The sequence below is a fragment of the Cricetulus griseus genome, chromosome 2, assembly GCF_003668045.3.
Source record: "Cricetulus griseus strain 17A/GY chromosome 2, alternate assembly CriGri-PICRH-1.0, whole genome shotgun sequence".
NCBI classification, from domain to species: Eukaryota; Metazoa; Chordata; class Mammalia; order Rodentia; family Cricetidae; genus Cricetulus; species Cricetulus griseus.
This window is the reverse complement of record NC_048595.1, coordinates 281697018-281712490: the sequence shown is the minus strand read 5'-3', so window position 1 is coordinate 281712490 and position 15473 is coordinate 281697018. Positions and strand designations below refer to the sequence as shown.

Genomic DNA, 15473 nt, shown 5'->3' with positions numbered 1-15473 from the left:
TCATTTAGAATCTGCCTGTAACAAATCCTTATTGAAAAACAAGCAAAGAAAACCCCAATACACAGAATAGATCACTCCAGAAGGAGGGATCACCAGACCTGATTTCTCAACAAGTTCTACTGCAGCTCTGGCCAGAGGTGAAACAAAACACTCAGGGGCGTTGCCTCGAGCCAGCTTCCCGAGATTGACATCAGTCACCCTGGATCAGAAAGGAAAAGGACAAGTGAGTCACAAATCATCCTTCCAGTGGTGATGGGCAACATCAGTCCCAAATAACAGCGAATGGATGACTGACGAGCTGGTAAGACGTCAGCTTCTCAGAGCAGCACAGAAAACTCAGTGGACCCTGCATAAGGCCATGCAGGGCTGCATGTCACACCTCCAGTGACGTTCAATGGCTGCAATGCCCTGACACACTGCAGTCTGCTGTCCACTTTGAGAACTCAGGAGTGAGTCTATCACTCCAGACTCAAAGGCTGACTTCTACTTGGCTTCATTATTTATCTCCAGGGGGAATGAAGGGAAAACAAGGAAGCCCAAATGTTTTATCAGTGGCTTCTGTGTGCTGTTCTCCACTCAGATCTAAAACAAGGAATTCAAACTGTTCTCCAAGATGATGTGCTCTACCCAGAGCAGTTAACAGAATGAAGGAGGTTTCATTGATTTTCCCCTTGTATGAATGATCTGAAGCCATGTCCTCCTACCCAGAGGCTTCCCGGTCCACGGCAGCATCTTCTCCCTTTATGATTACTATAGAATTGGAGGTCTTATCATCCATCCAAACATCCAATATATCCATCAATACATGTATCTATCCTGGAGACCCCAGTGCCTTACCTATGCACACACTCTCCCAGCCCTTACAAAACAGCTTTCTAAACCTTGTTTGGGTCTACACCAGCCATACAGAAAGGATGGAGTAAAAAAAAAAAAAAAAAAAAAAAAAAAAAAAAAAAAAAAACAGTGCAGTTCAGTGAGTTACCAAGCTCTCAATCAAGCTGCTGAAGTATACACTAGACAGAAGTCTAACTATAAATTTGTTTACAACCTTACAGTTCTAAATACTGTTATTTCATCTACAGTTAAAAGTATTTCCCATGCTTCCATATAAGAAATTGGAGCATGAATTACCTAGCAAACACACTGTTAGTCCACTGCAGGCTGGTGGATGATACATCATACCATGGCATCCCACAAAACACCCAGTGGTCACATTCCTTCCCCCACCTCAAATTTAATTAGAAACTTGCATCATAAACCAGGCAGTGGTGGCACACGTCTTTAATCCCAGCATTCGGGAGGCAGAGGCAGGCAGATCTCTGAGGTCAAGGCCAGCCTGGTCTCCAGAGAGATCCAGGACAGCCAGGGCTCCATAGAGAAACCCTGTCTTGAAAAATCAAGAAGAAACTTGTATCATCAGTCAGTCTAAGAGTAAAGGAGGCTTCAGGGCTCCTGGAGAATCAGGGTCTCAGGGTTTCTTTCACTATTTGGTAAAATTACCCATGGAGGATAATTGCTGGCCAAAGACTCAAGAAAAGACAGCAGCTTGCAGAATGGATACGATAGTGCAAAGTTATCTCCAAATAGATGTGTATTTTCCAACATACATGACTTCCATTCACAGAATTTTAAAACTTCTCAACCTTCTAAGCTATTTACAATGATTGTTTTTAAAAAACTAATTACTGACAGAGTTGCAAAAACTAGAAGTTTAGAAAAAACCCACCACAGACAGTTATTTATCAATAAGATCAATTATTTTCTTTCATATTTTCTTACCCGTCCACATCTTTTTCTGGCTTCAAAGCTTCTAGAACTTTGTTGCTCAATGAATCCTCAGAGATCTGAAGGGCAAGGCCGTGCACTCTGGGGTCTTCATTAATCTTCAAGATTTCATCTACAATCTAAAGAGAAAAACATTCTTATAGAAATAAGAGCCAGTAAAAAGTTAATGGGGGAGAAAAAGGATTTCCACGTAGGCTCAGGGAGATGGCACAGTTGGTAACATGTGTGACCACTGGTCAGCTGGATCTGTAGAATGTACATTTTTAAAAATAAGTGTTGACCTTGCTAGCATGGACCTGCAATCCCAGTGCTGGGGAAGTGGAAACATGTAGATTTCCTGGACTCCCTGACCAGATAGCCTAGCCTAGTAGGTGAGCCCCAAGCCAATGAGATACCCTGCCTCAAAAAATGAAAAGAGGTGGGTGGCTCCCAAGGTTGTCCTCTGGCTGCAGCATGTTTGCACGTGTATCCACATGTGCACACAAACACCTGTGCAAACAGAATCCTCAAAAAACGCATCTGTTTCTTTTTAATCCTTATTGAAGACTCTGGTGTGAAGCACAGTGAAGAAGAGTCACTTTCCCCTTTATGCCTTAGAGAAGCCCCAAAGAAACCCGGATGAGTACAACTTTTAATAGCTTCATAGTTCCTATGGTCCTGCCTTGTGCTGGAAAGCAACAAAACCCCCAAGCTTCACTGTTACTCCAGTTTAGACAGACAAAAGATGGTTCCCTGTCAATAATTGTTTTTAAGTCAAACACATACCAGTTTTGGGGGAGGTTAGCCCGCATGCATCCAAGTCCCTACCCAGGTCCAATGGCGCCTATGGGTCTAAGATACCACATGCTCAACAGAGGCAGTAATGAGTCCAACTGGTCCCCCAGGCTCACTGGACCCAAGTGGCATGCCAGAAGCCTTAGAAGGTCAAGCACTGGGACTGATTCATTTCACTAACAAAACCACTGACTCAGAAGCAGAAAGATTCCTACCCATTATGTGGATACCACTCACAAGAAGTGTCATTTAACCATTTTTTTATTTCACAGATTGGCAAAAATACCTGTGTTATCACTACTATCTGGTAGAGAAGGGAAATGCTATTTGGTACAAAAAGAAAGCCTGTCTCACTCATTCAGCTGTGAACTGAAGTTTCCAGGAAAAAGTAAAATAAAATAGAATGTTAAAAATTCTGCAAGGCTGGTTAGAGCTCCATGATTGTGGTGCATTGAAATGTTATAGATCCAGGGATAAATCATCTTGGGCTATCTTTAATCCTTTTCATAGCCTTTTACTGCTCATTTGCATATTTAATCTAACATCCTTGCGACTACCAAGTGAAATTCAGAAACTTAGCAAAACACCAGTAGCTTCCACCAAGCCCAGAGACCAACACAGAAAGAGGCCTCAACAGCGGCATCAGATAGCACCTGGGGCTTATAGCTGAGAATGTTCCTGGCTACAACCCACAGGCTGGCTGTTTTCACCAACAGGTTTTTAAAATGCCTTCATGGATGACTTTTTTGTGTTGTTGTTCTGCTACTAAATAAAACAAAACAAAAAAACAAAAAGCAAAACATAACAAATTTTGTGAAGCTGGGAGCTGGAGAAATGGCTCAGCAGTCAAGAACATTTGCTGCTCGTCTAGAGGATCCAGAGTTCTCCACTAAGCACCTACGTTGGTGGCTCAGAAGCTCCAGGAAATCCAGTCTCTTAACTTCTTGAACACAGCATTCATGTGTACATACCCCATCATCACATACTTAGGTTAAACAAACAAACAAAAAAACCCAAACATGCTCCAAGCATCTACTTTGTACAGGTTCTAAGTCAGGGACCTAACAGCTAGCTGTAAGCAAAACTGCCCTGGCAAACCGAATATGCTAATAGGGAAGCAAGCCTCACCCTGACCACAATAAAATATAAGTTCTGAAAATGGTGAACAATGTAAAGAAAAGCAAAGTGGGACAAACAGGTTGAAGAGCTACAGATTGAGGGTGGTCAGAGGCTACATCTAAAAGGACTCAGGATAAAGTAAGCAATTAGCTTTAGTACTAATAAAAACAGAACAAAACTGGAAATAGAAAAAGGCTTAATAAATCGAAACACTCAATATAATGCCATACTCACTTATCAAAAATTTCAGAAAAAAAAAAAAAAAGGAGTGGAGGTAAATGAATCTTTACCAAAAAATAGTCAAACCAAGTGTGCTGAGTGTGCATCTATAATTTTGATACTTGGGAGGCTGGAACAGGTGGATTATAAGTTTGAGGCCACATTGGGCTTCATAGTGTTTTCATGGCTAGCCTAGGCTGTACAGTTGAAGTTGTCTAAAGAAATGAAAATGTGACTGTACATAGTGAGTGTCCTGGAAACAGCTGACCCACTTCTTTGCATCCTGTTACTGCTGGTGCCTTCATATATGGTACTTACTGTAATTAGCAGATACAGTATTAACTGCTTGTCTGACACCTAACTTCCCCCCTTTCTTAGAAATGATCTAAAGGCCTCCTGATGTCCCCTTCCCCACTTCCTGCGCTGTCTGGCCAGACAATGTGGTTGTAGCAGACACAAGGGAGCAAAATTGTGGTTTGCAGAAAACACCCTTAGAGGGAAGACTGTAAGCAGAAGCTTGCTTTTATCCTTTCCCTTATAAGTCAGGACAATGAGCTTTACCTGAGATGCCAGGAAAGAGGACAGTGGGGACTTTCACCCTCTTACCTTTCCCCACAGGGCCTAGTAAGACTCACTTCATGGCAGTTACTAAAGACACAGGAAGAGACTACAAAAGCACACCCCCATTTCATCAGTGACTGGCCCGCTGACCAAGCAAAACAAAAGGCATTTGAAAGCAACCTTTGATCAAGCTTCCTCCCTCCAGTTGCCTGAACTTCGGGGCACTCTCGGGCTGAACAGGCAGACAGTGACCCCCTGAGAACAGGCTGGCTTTGGGTAGCAACATTCTGTGATCTACTGCCACCAAGCCACTCCCTCATTCCATCCCTCACATATGGGCTTATTCCTCCCTATAGAAGAAAACTCTGCCTAACCCTGAAGAGGACTGCAGGTCACTCCAAGGTTTCAGTTACTCTTCATCAACTGCGATAGAAAAAACACTCAAGGGAAAGTTCCAGAAATAAACAATTCATTAGTTTGAAATTGTGCACCTTGCTGAGTAGCACAATGAGATGTAGAGCTAAGCAGACATGTAACAGCCCTTTGTATAACACATTTATACTTGCATACGGGACTGCTCCTTAGTTAGTCAGGAGTTACCCGGGTTCCCGGATCAGCCATGATAGCTTCACAGTGTTAGTGCTTAAGTAACTTTTCTTTTATTGACTAACTGTGCTGAAGCGTGAGAACACCAATGTTGGTGACTGAGATAAGCCATAGAGAAGCTACACAGTGCTATATATAGGGTCTACACTACTTGCAGTTTTAGGTATCTGCTGGGTGTCTTTTCCCATCCTAATCATCTCTATAGCAATAACCATTTTGTTTGTTTGGGTTTTGGTTTTTTTAGACAGTGTTTCTCTGTGGCTTTGGAGCCTGCCCTGGAACTTGCTCTGTAGTACAGGCTGGCCTTGAACTCACAGAGATCTGCCTATCTCTGCCTCCCAAGTGCTGGGATTAAAGGAGTGTGCCACTACCACCCTGCACAGTAATTGTTTTGAACAACTCCCATTATTGAGTGAAGTTGCTTTTGACCTGGTGAGAATGTAACTATGACAGGGAGAATTGACCCCACCATCTCCCCACAGAGACACTAGAGCAGTGGGAAGAAAGCACTATACTTCTCATGACTTTGGGATGCTTTTCCTTGCCAGTGACGACTGATTTCCAAACATCATGCCTTCCCCTGGCACCCCCCAAAACAAACAAACACTCAAAACTTCATTATTCCAGATTCTGTGATTTGAGGTTTTCTATCCCAGGAATCCTAACCTACTCCTCCTTGCCACAGCCAGCCAGAGGAAAGTTAGCCACAAGGGCTCATGTCCTAGACCAGGACCATGGCACAAGGTCCAGGTGTGTCACATGTTTATGAGGACTGTTTCTCCCACACTTAATGTGACACTGGGGAGTGATGATGACAGACACAATTACAGCATTTGGTCCAGGATGGAGGTTCTTTCAGCTGTCCCCAAAATGCCAGTGAAAGAAATCTCAGAATGGTAAGCCTAGAGAGGCCCTTGAAAATCACCCTGTCATGTTCCTACATTGCATCAATATGGCTATGGTGACCATGAGATGCCAAAGGAATGGCCCAAGATCAAAGATGCTGCTAGGACAGAATAAAACCAGAGCCAAGTCTCCAGACATGCCCAGCCCAATTATTTTCTCATGAGACAATGCTGTTTCTACAGAGAATATACAGCTACAATCACATAATGTCCTGGCTTGTCTTCAGTAGAAACCAACAGCGAGGGAGAGAGGTGATGAGATCTCTTCCCCCTGAAAACTCAGCCACGCCTGAAGATGTGCCCACTACCCTGGAAGATGCTGATAGGCCCAATGAGAAAAGGAAATGAGCTAGGCTGACATTACCTCATCCTCTCCACTGTCTGGAGGCAGGCAGATGTGAGTGATGTCCAGACCAGCCTGAAAAGGAACACAAGATTCTCTGTCACCACAAGAGAATATGCCATTAGGAATTCTAATGGAATGCTAAAATCACCAGTTCTCACCTTCTTGGCCAAATTCTGGTTTATTTCCTGCATCAAGTTATCACCACCTGCCTAAGGGCAAAGGAGCAAAGGGAGAATGTCACAGTATGTCAAAACACCTTGACAATGTGCACCAAACACAACACAGAGATTACGTTTGTGAATACAATGAACACAAGTGACCTGATTACAAAGACGGTGAGAAAAATAAAGAAGACTCTTACTGCCTATGAAAATTAGACTGACAGCTGGGATTTATGTACATATTAATTTCTTGGACTTACAAATCATATCATTTAAAAATGATAAATTACATATTATAGGATAAGGTGGTTTGAGTGAGAACATCCCCCATATGTTTAATACTTGGTCCCCAGTTGGTGGAACTGTTTGGGAAGGATTAGGAGGTGTGGCCTTGTTGAAGGAAGTTTGTCACTGTTGGGCTTGCATCATTTCCAGTGTGTCACTCTGCCTCCTAGGATCAAGATGTGCTCTCCCAGTTGTTCTTACCATACCGTTGCTCTGTTGTAGACTCTAACCCTCTGAAACCATAACCCCAAATGGATGCTTTCTTTCATAAGCTGCTATGGTTATGGTGTTTGGTCACAGCAATAGAAAAGTAGCTGAGATGAGGGGCATATAAGCATAACATCATCATGGCCAGCATCACTCTCTATGAAACACCAAAGACAGGAATTTGGATGTCTGTGTATGTGCACTTAGGTTGAATGGCAACATGTAAACAAATTCCCAGGAAGTCCAAGGTCTTAAACCAATTCCCCTGCTGTGAGGGGATGTGAAAACTTCCTAAAAAATGTAGGTCACATGAGCACAGTTCTGTAGTTTCACAAACCAAGGTACCATTGGCCACCCAGGCTGCTATTCTAATACTGGAACAGCCTGCCAAGCACCACCTTAACAGGCCAACTACTGTGCTGAATTGCTTCCAGGCCTGGCCCATCCTGTTATTTCCCTGCACCTGCCATCACACAGGGATGCCAATAACACAGTGCCAACTGCAGCTCAGGACTAAGGGGCCACAGCCAAGGAATAAACACAGAATGCAAAGTCCTCTGACACACTCATGACTTTTGACACTTGGGCTGTAAAACATTAATGTGCACCGGCCATTTGTCTTCCCCAGAATCAAGATAGATTGACTTGTAAGCCATATTTGATAACTATTCCTAAGCACATGTGGGTTAGCATCTACTGTGTCCTGTGATTTATGTGGGTGTCTACCTACTGACCTCAATGAGTCACCTATGTCTCAGAATGATGAGTGACTCCAGCAGGGCCATGTCTGGTCTTTTTATAAGTATTTACTAAATTACATCGTAAAATAGTAGGACACCATTTTCAGTGCTTACCTGGATAACAGCAAGAATGGGCTTAAAGGCTGGGTTTTTTTCTTGCAACAAACTCAGCACTTCTTTGGAATTGTGAATGACTTCTCTATATTGAGAAAGAAAAACAACATAGTCATTTCTTTGTTAACGATTAGAAAGGACAGGCATTGTTCCTGTTCTGACAAAGCTTGTTACTATAAGTGAATCAGATAACAGAGGGCTGAGCAGACAGCATGGGGGAAGGCAGGGCACAGAGGCATCAAGGATTACTGATGCAGGCAGTATGTACAGGCACACGCCTGTAGTACCAGCTCTAGGGAGGTGGAGGTGAGATGATTGTGAATTCAAGGCCAGTCTGGTCTACATGGTGAAACCCTGTCTTAGAACACCAAAAAGTTAAAAACAAAACAAAACAAAACATTAAAGCCAATTCTGGATGAAATGTAACAATAGGATTTTTAAAATATGTAGAGGGAAGCAAGCTAAGTGTGAGCATTCATTTCCAGGAGGCTAAATTTTTCTCTCGTCTTTTCCATGTTTAATACAATAAACAGTTTGGAGCTGATGAGGGGACTCAGTGGGTAAAAGTCCTTGCTGCCAAGCCTGACAACCAGAATCTATCCCCTGGACCAAATGCAAAAGGAGGAACTGACTAGGTTCCCCCAAGTTGCCCTCGTGACTACATATGCACGCAAATAAATAAATGTAATACAAAATTTAAAGTCTGGCTTTCTATTCTACACAGTCCCATTCTTTCACCACATTCCCTTCTCTTCCCCCAGCAGAAATTAGTTTGGGAAAAGGAAACATGGGGAGAGGTCTGTGGAAATGGTGACAGATGAATGGACAGAGGGGTAGGACAAAGAAACCATTTCTCCAGCTGAAGTCCAGGTCCTAGAGCTTAAAGGAAGGATTCAAAGACAGAAGAGGAGGGAAAGAAAGGGAAGTTGCAGATGTGGGAGGCAGAGGACGCTGTATCTGTGGGGCCCCTTCTGAAGACAATGTTACACTGCTGGGGCAGCTTGGTCTTCTGCAAGTAGTCTTGCTCAGAGCCCAGTGAGGGCCACATTCTCCTTCATAGCCTGGAGAGGAAAGGTGCCTCTCAGATGTGCAGACATATAAATATGGCAGTCAGACTTCCTTTCTAGGACTTTCTAGATACGTCATTTTGGAAGCCGTCATCACTTCTATGCCGTGTCTTCACTGGCACATCTCCAGCCATCTGCTCTGTTTTTTCTCTCTCAAAACAGACTGAAGGGCTACTCAAAGCAGTGTCCAGTTTCAGTGCTAAAAGATTTAGTCACCCCCAATAACGGCTGGGTAACCTGGGGCCTCACACAAGCTAGACAAACACTGTAAGGCATTGGCAACTTCAGGCCCCTATAAATACTGTTCTCAGCATTTATTACACACACCTAACAAGTTTCAAAAAGTGAATTAGTTTCAGCCAGGTGCCACCAGTAGTAAGTTACCAAAACCCAAACATCTGCCACTTTTCCGGAATGCTAAGTGGAAGGTGCTGAGCTTCCATCCAGGTGGACACAGAGAGCAGGGTGCTCAGGAGACCACAAAGAGTTCAAAACTAGCACTGGAGTTAACCTTCCTGCTCTCCCAGAGCAGGCAAGTGTGTACTGCTAGCGATTATTGGTCTGACTTTAGCTTTATACACTTAGGATGAAGTAGTTCAATCCCCAGGGAAGTAACTTCATTATTTTGTTAATACATGACAGATTTGGAAAAATGCACTTCTCCAGGTTTCTATGCTGCACTGTTGCCTGGCCTGGCAGATTGGTTAAGCTACTACAGGCCAAGCGGGGTCCATATTTTTGTTTAGTCAGGGGAGGTACTTCATTGTGAGCACCAAGCACTTCTGGGCCTAAGAATCCTCTGGGGAACATGATAAAAATCAAGGTTCCAGTTCAGAAAGTCTTATTCAGTATGCTGGCCTGGGGCCCAGGATTGTGTTTTCTAAATTAGTGCCAGGGGTTCTGGAACAGGCCTTTGGGAAAGAGCCAGGCCTCCCATAGAGAAGTCTTCTATGGATGTTGGCTTCCTCACCCATGAAACAGGTACATTTCAGTAGCTCTTCAACTTTTTCTTATTGTTGGACACAGTTTTTCCCTGCTACTATAAAGCTCCCTGTTGAATGGGAAATGTCCCCCATACAGCCATGTGTCTGAACACTTGGCCTCCAGCTGCTGTTGCCATCTTTAAAGGGCTAGAGTCTTACAGGAAGAAGTGGGTTCCTGGGACAGGGCCTGGAGGTTTTATAGCCAGGCCCTACTTCCAGTTTACTCTTACCGCTCATGACTTGGGATACAATGTAACAGCTTACTTTTATCGCTCTTGACTTGGGATACAATGTAACTGCTTACTTTTATCACTCTTGACTTAGGATACAATGTAACTGCTGACTCTTACTGATCTTGACTTGGGATACAATGTAACCAAGTGCCTTCTCGCTTTTACTGGCGACAGTATCCACTTGAACTACAAACACAAACACATCCTCCCATCCTCCCTCCCTCCCTCCCTCCTCCTCCCTCCCCTCCCACCTCCCCTCCTTCCCTCCTTCCCTCCTTCCCTCCCATTTTGGTATTGGTATTTGTCAGGTATTGGTCACGGCAATAAACTTTTTAACATGAGAATTCACAACAGAAACCCCTCCAGTCTTGCCAACCCTCACTAAAACAAAAGGGGCATTTCAATAGGTAAACCACCACTAGGATTAGGTCAGCTGTGCAGGACTAAGCAGTTAAGAGCACTAGTTGCTCTTCCAGAGGACTACCATTCAAGTCCCAGCACTCATTTGGGGGATAACTATTACCTGTAACTCCAGTCCAGAAGTTTTGATGCCTTCTTTTGGCCTCCAAGGGCACCAGGCATGTAACTGGTGCACAGACATACATGCAGGTAAAATGCCCATACACATAAAATAATTTTTTTTTAAAAAGTCAGTTAGCAGACATAATAGTTGAAGTATAGGCAAATAGAAGATACAACTACACAAAGGGGGTTCACAATGAAATAATACAAATAAGAAAAAAATTGGCCTGGCTGTGGTGGCTCACCTTTAATCCTAACACTCAGGGGGGCAGAGACAGGTGGATCTCTGTGAGTTTGAGGCCAGCCTAGTCTGCAGAGTAAGTTCCAGGACAACCAGAGCTACACAAAGAAACCCTGTCTTGAAAAACTAAAACAAGCAAACAAATTGGCCGGGCTACACACACACACACACACACACACACACACACACACACACACACCACCACCACCAGAGCTACACAAAGAAACCCTGTCTTGAAAAACTAAAACAAGCAAACAAATTGGCCGGGCTACACACACACACACACACACACACACACACACACACACACACACACACCACCACCACCAAATGTATCATGTTTCTATTCCTTTCAGTGACTCCTGCAGTGTAAAACAATGGAAGAGCATTCCCAAGCCAAATACATCTAAAAAGTAGCATAAATGTTTCCAAAGATGTGTCTATGTCCTTGGGGAAGAAAAACCTCAGTTCTGACTGGGAACAGTGTAGCTAAAACTTGAAACATCCTGTTACTAAAGATAGGTGGGTAAACGTTTAAGCTAGCATCCTTCTAATACTACCCCTGTTAGTGATGCTGTTACTATTTCTGCCCCTACCTCCAGCTCAGTCATCTCCGCCTGGCTAATTGCATAAAGCCTATGAGCTGAGCACAAAGCTGCCTTGTCCTAAAAACCACATTCCTCATTCTCCCGGTGGCTAGCTGTGGCCACGCCTGAATGTGGGAGGAAGCAACGGCCATGTTACTGAAAACTACCAATGTACACTATCCCTGAATGCTGAGACTACTCATTAACAAAAGTCCACACTTAACTTTTCAAGTCTTCTAACGTTAAAAGAAGGATCCTTCTAGGAATGTGGAACTGGTCTCCTGCAAAGACAGCCAACAGTGTTTAGAGAAACTGTCCAGGGTAAAAGCCATGGAGAGCCGTGTTATAAATCTTTGCTTTGGCCATTAGCAGACACATCCCACATAATAGCATCCGTGATAAAGCTGACCCCAGCTCCTTCCTACAGACGGTGCTTCTCCACTCCTCTTTTCAGAAACAGGATTTGAGTTTCAACTGCACATGGCCACCCGGGTCTCCCAAGTTGCTCTCTTGCATCTGACTGGGATCACATGACTAACTTCTGGCCAAAAGGAGGTGAGGACTGTGTGGTGAGAGGACCACACACAATCTGGCTGGGAGGTGACAAGACCAGAAATCAGGAGCAATGAGGAACCACCCTGGGGATCATTCTGGAGCCTTTGCTCTGGATGTTTCCTTTGGGTATTGCTATGGTTTGAATGGGTCCCCAAAGCTCATGTGCTAGAGGCTTAATCCCGGTGCACCAGTGCTGAGATGGGACCTTGAGGAGGTGGAATGGGACTCATGCTTTTGTCGTGGGATGATGGAAGGGATGAGTTTACACCTCCATCTCACTTGCCCTTCTGCCTTCAGCTGTGCTATGATGTAGCAAGGACCTTGCTGAATGCCAGCTCCTTGACAGTGGACTTCCCAGCCTCCAAAACAGTGGAGATAAATCTCTATAACTACTCAGCCTGTGGTATTTTGCTATAGACAAAGACAAAAAACAAACAAAACAAAAACAGAAAAAAAAAAAAAAAAAAGGACAGGTATTTATCCTGGTTCTTTTTCTATTTTATGCATGAGCCAAATATGAAATTAATAAGATTACCTTATATACATTATTCCATCAAATCTAAAATAGACAAGGAAAGACACACATCATCAATTTATGAACCACTAAGAAAAAAATAAAAAAACCCTGCTGTTGATTAAACGATAGCATATTCTTTCCTTTCCAAAAATGTATTTATAGTATCAATGGAATTGTTTTTAGATTTTATTATTAATGAAGTGTATATGTATGGATGGAGGCCTGAAGAGGGTCTCACATCCCCCGTGCTGGAGTTATGGGTGGTTGTGAGTCACCCAGTCAATGTGAGTACTGGGAACCAAACTCAGATGCTCTGCAATAGCAGGATGTGCTCTTGACCAATGAGCCATCTCTCTAACCCCATGAAAAGTTTTTGTTTTAAACTACCTAGACACAGAATTGTTTCATCATTAGTCCACTCATCCATATGCAGCAAAAGGAAAACAATACATTGAAGAATTCTCAAACTTCAAATTGAGGATCTGACTTTCCTGAATGACTTTTTATTTTTACTTTTTTGTCAGTGTTATTTTTTTGTTTTGTTGTTGTTTTTCATATGATCATCCTATGTGTCATAAGAATACTGGTGAGGCAGCAATCCTTAAAAGATGCCATTGTTGTCCATAGGTATATTAGTCACTGCCTCATTACTCTAATAAGATATCTGAAGTAATTATAAAGAGAGAAGGTATTTTTTTGGCTCATGGTCTTGGAGATGTTCCAGGATGAGATCTGGTGGCCTCCAGCAAGGCATGTGTCTCAGAGCAAAACTCCTCCTATTGGGAGCCTGAAAGGAGAGGTGAGAGGATGCTCAGTCAAATCTCCACCATTTCCTTCAAGGCAGGTCTAGGATGGCTCTGCTGGGGGGAGGAGGGGACAGCCGGTGAGCCCCAGGGATCTGCCTGTCTCTGCCTCCCCAGGACTGAGGTGACAAGAGTTATGCCACCAGACTTATATGAGTGCAGGAGATGATGCTTAGGTCCTCAAGCGTGTGTCCAAGCCACTGCTTTGCTAATTGAGTGTTCTCCCTAGCCCGGATTTACATTTTCGAACAACAGGTAGGAACATAAAAACAAGGATATTTCATTGCATTGAAAACTACTGGAAATTCAAATTTCAGTGTCCATAAAATGTTGAATTTTATCAAAAAATCGCGGGAATTCTTTCCTCCTTGTTACAAAAGTACCTATGTAATATTTTAAATTTTGCTTTTTAGTCCACTAAACCTTAATTATTTACTATCATGCCCATTACACAAAGTTTGCAGATCTAGATTAGTTTATTGTAAAAAAAAAAAAAAGTAACTATTTGTTGCATGTGCAACAGGGCCGGATATTTTTGCTCATTTAACTGTTTCCACAGCCCCAATTGGGGGCCAGATCAGTAAGGGTTTTCCGGCCACTAGCAGGTGGGTAGGTACTCAGAGGCTTGGCGGGTCCCTCTGTACCTAAGTGGCTCAGCAAATCCACTTCTCTGGATAGGGCCTGCTTCCCGGTATTCCCTACAGGGGCAAAAGGCTGAGGAGCGGGCCGGGATGTGGGGACGGAACGCAGCCTCGGCGCCTGCACAGATCACCGCTGGACAGGGAATGAACTTTCCAGACACAGCGTGTAGGAGCCTGCGTGCTCTCTGAGCGACGATGCTCAGGGCTATGCGCCACAATCTCCAGGACTTCCGCAGCGGTTTCGCGGGAGCCTCTTGGGGCAGGGATAGCAAGTGGCGGGATGGCGGGGCCATCCTCCTTGCTCCCGCTCTGGGCCGCGCCGCCCCTTTCCTGTCTGCGCCACGCCCGGCGCGGTTGCATCAGAGCCGGAGGCGGGCGACGCACGTGGAGCGGGGCGTGCAGTCCGTGAGGCGCGCGCCGGCCGGGGGATGCCCTCATCCACAAGGTCCCATACTCTGGGTTTCCCTTTTACCCTCATGCCCTCTCTGCATAGAGCCAGCCCCCCCCCCCCCCCCCAGCAAGTTGGCACCAAGCATTCTCCCGCCCTACGGAAACGGTCCCTCGGGTCTCCCAGCTACGAAGAGCTCTGCTGTCCCATCCTTGGGTCCCTAGTTGGGGACCTGCGCGCAGGTAATACGGACACTCACCTGACGATGGAATCCGTCCCGGAGACTTCCAGACTGCCGGGGCCAGGGATGCTTAAGGCCTGGCCATCTTGCAGCCGCCGCCCGTGCACCTCCTCGGGGTCATCACCCCGGCTACTGCTGCTGCTGGAGCTACACAGCTTACGGAGGCGACATGCCGGGCCTGGGGTCAGCTGCTGATGGCTGAGCTGGCGCAGCAGGAGAGGCAGGCGGGCGCTCATGCTGCTGCGAAGCACGGGGCGACTGGTCCTCCGGAGGCGCTGAGATGCGGGAGCAAGTTCCTCCCCGGGCTGGCGCCAGAGAGAGCCAAGCTACACAGTAACGGGCCAGCAGCAGGAAAGACTAGGCTCTTCCTCGTGGGAGGAACAGAGGCCTCTAGGGGGCACTGTACCTAGTGGCCGTGACGTTCAGAGGGCGGGGGCCAGCCGACGCGAGGCGGCTGGTTGGAGTTGCCTGAAAGTCAATGCAGAGGAGGTGGGGCATCCGGGTGGCGCTGAGCCCTTACCCCGAGGTTGTATGGCCAACCCTTCTGCCTCAAAACTTGGTGCCACCCTTAGTCTTCAGAATGCAGCTCACTTTCTGTAGGAGGCAGTGGCTCTAAGTCCAGTTTACACCAGAAGGAAGGGTTTATTACATGGGAAGTGGCCTAAGGGTAAATGAGTCAGTACTTGGCGTTTGCAATGCTGGCTTTGTAGCCTTATGCGGGTTGTCATTGGCCTTACATTTTACAGGGTTTATCATTTCCAAGTTTATTATATTCCAAGTGGGAATAAGATTGTAACTTTGTAGTCCCCAAGTAAGGTGGGATAGAATCATCCAAGGTAGACAGTTTTTGGATGCTCACACTGCCATGTGTGC

The 15473-nt window shown here is 45.0% G+C and overlaps 1 protein-coding gene across 1 annotated transcript in view; it reads right to left on the bottom strand.

Annotated features, from left to right (window-relative positions):
* The window catches only part of Mthfd1l (methylenetetrahydrofolate dehydrogenase (NADP+ dependent) 1 like), a 177030-nt gene extending 162034 nt beyond the window's left edge, over nucleotides 1–14996 (bottom strand). Inside the window, exons 1-6 of the mRNA XM_027400996.2 lie at nucleotides 14619–14996; nucleotides 7823–7907; nucleotides 6474–6524; nucleotides 6334–6387; nucleotides 1780–1904; nucleotides 99–199 (exon numbers count right to left, since the gene is read on the bottom strand). Of these exons, the coding sequence (XP_027256797.1) occupies nucleotides 99–199; nucleotides 1780–1904; nucleotides 6334–6387; nucleotides 6474–6524; nucleotides 7823–7907; nucleotides 14619–14836 (634 nt within the window). The 5' untranslated portion in view covers nucleotides 14837–14996. The remainder of the gene's footprint in view (nucleotides 1–98; nucleotides 200–1779; nucleotides 1905–6333; nucleotides 6388–6473; nucleotides 6525–7822; nucleotides 7908–14618) is intronic.
* Nucleotides 14997–15473: the final 477 nt, after the last annotated feature.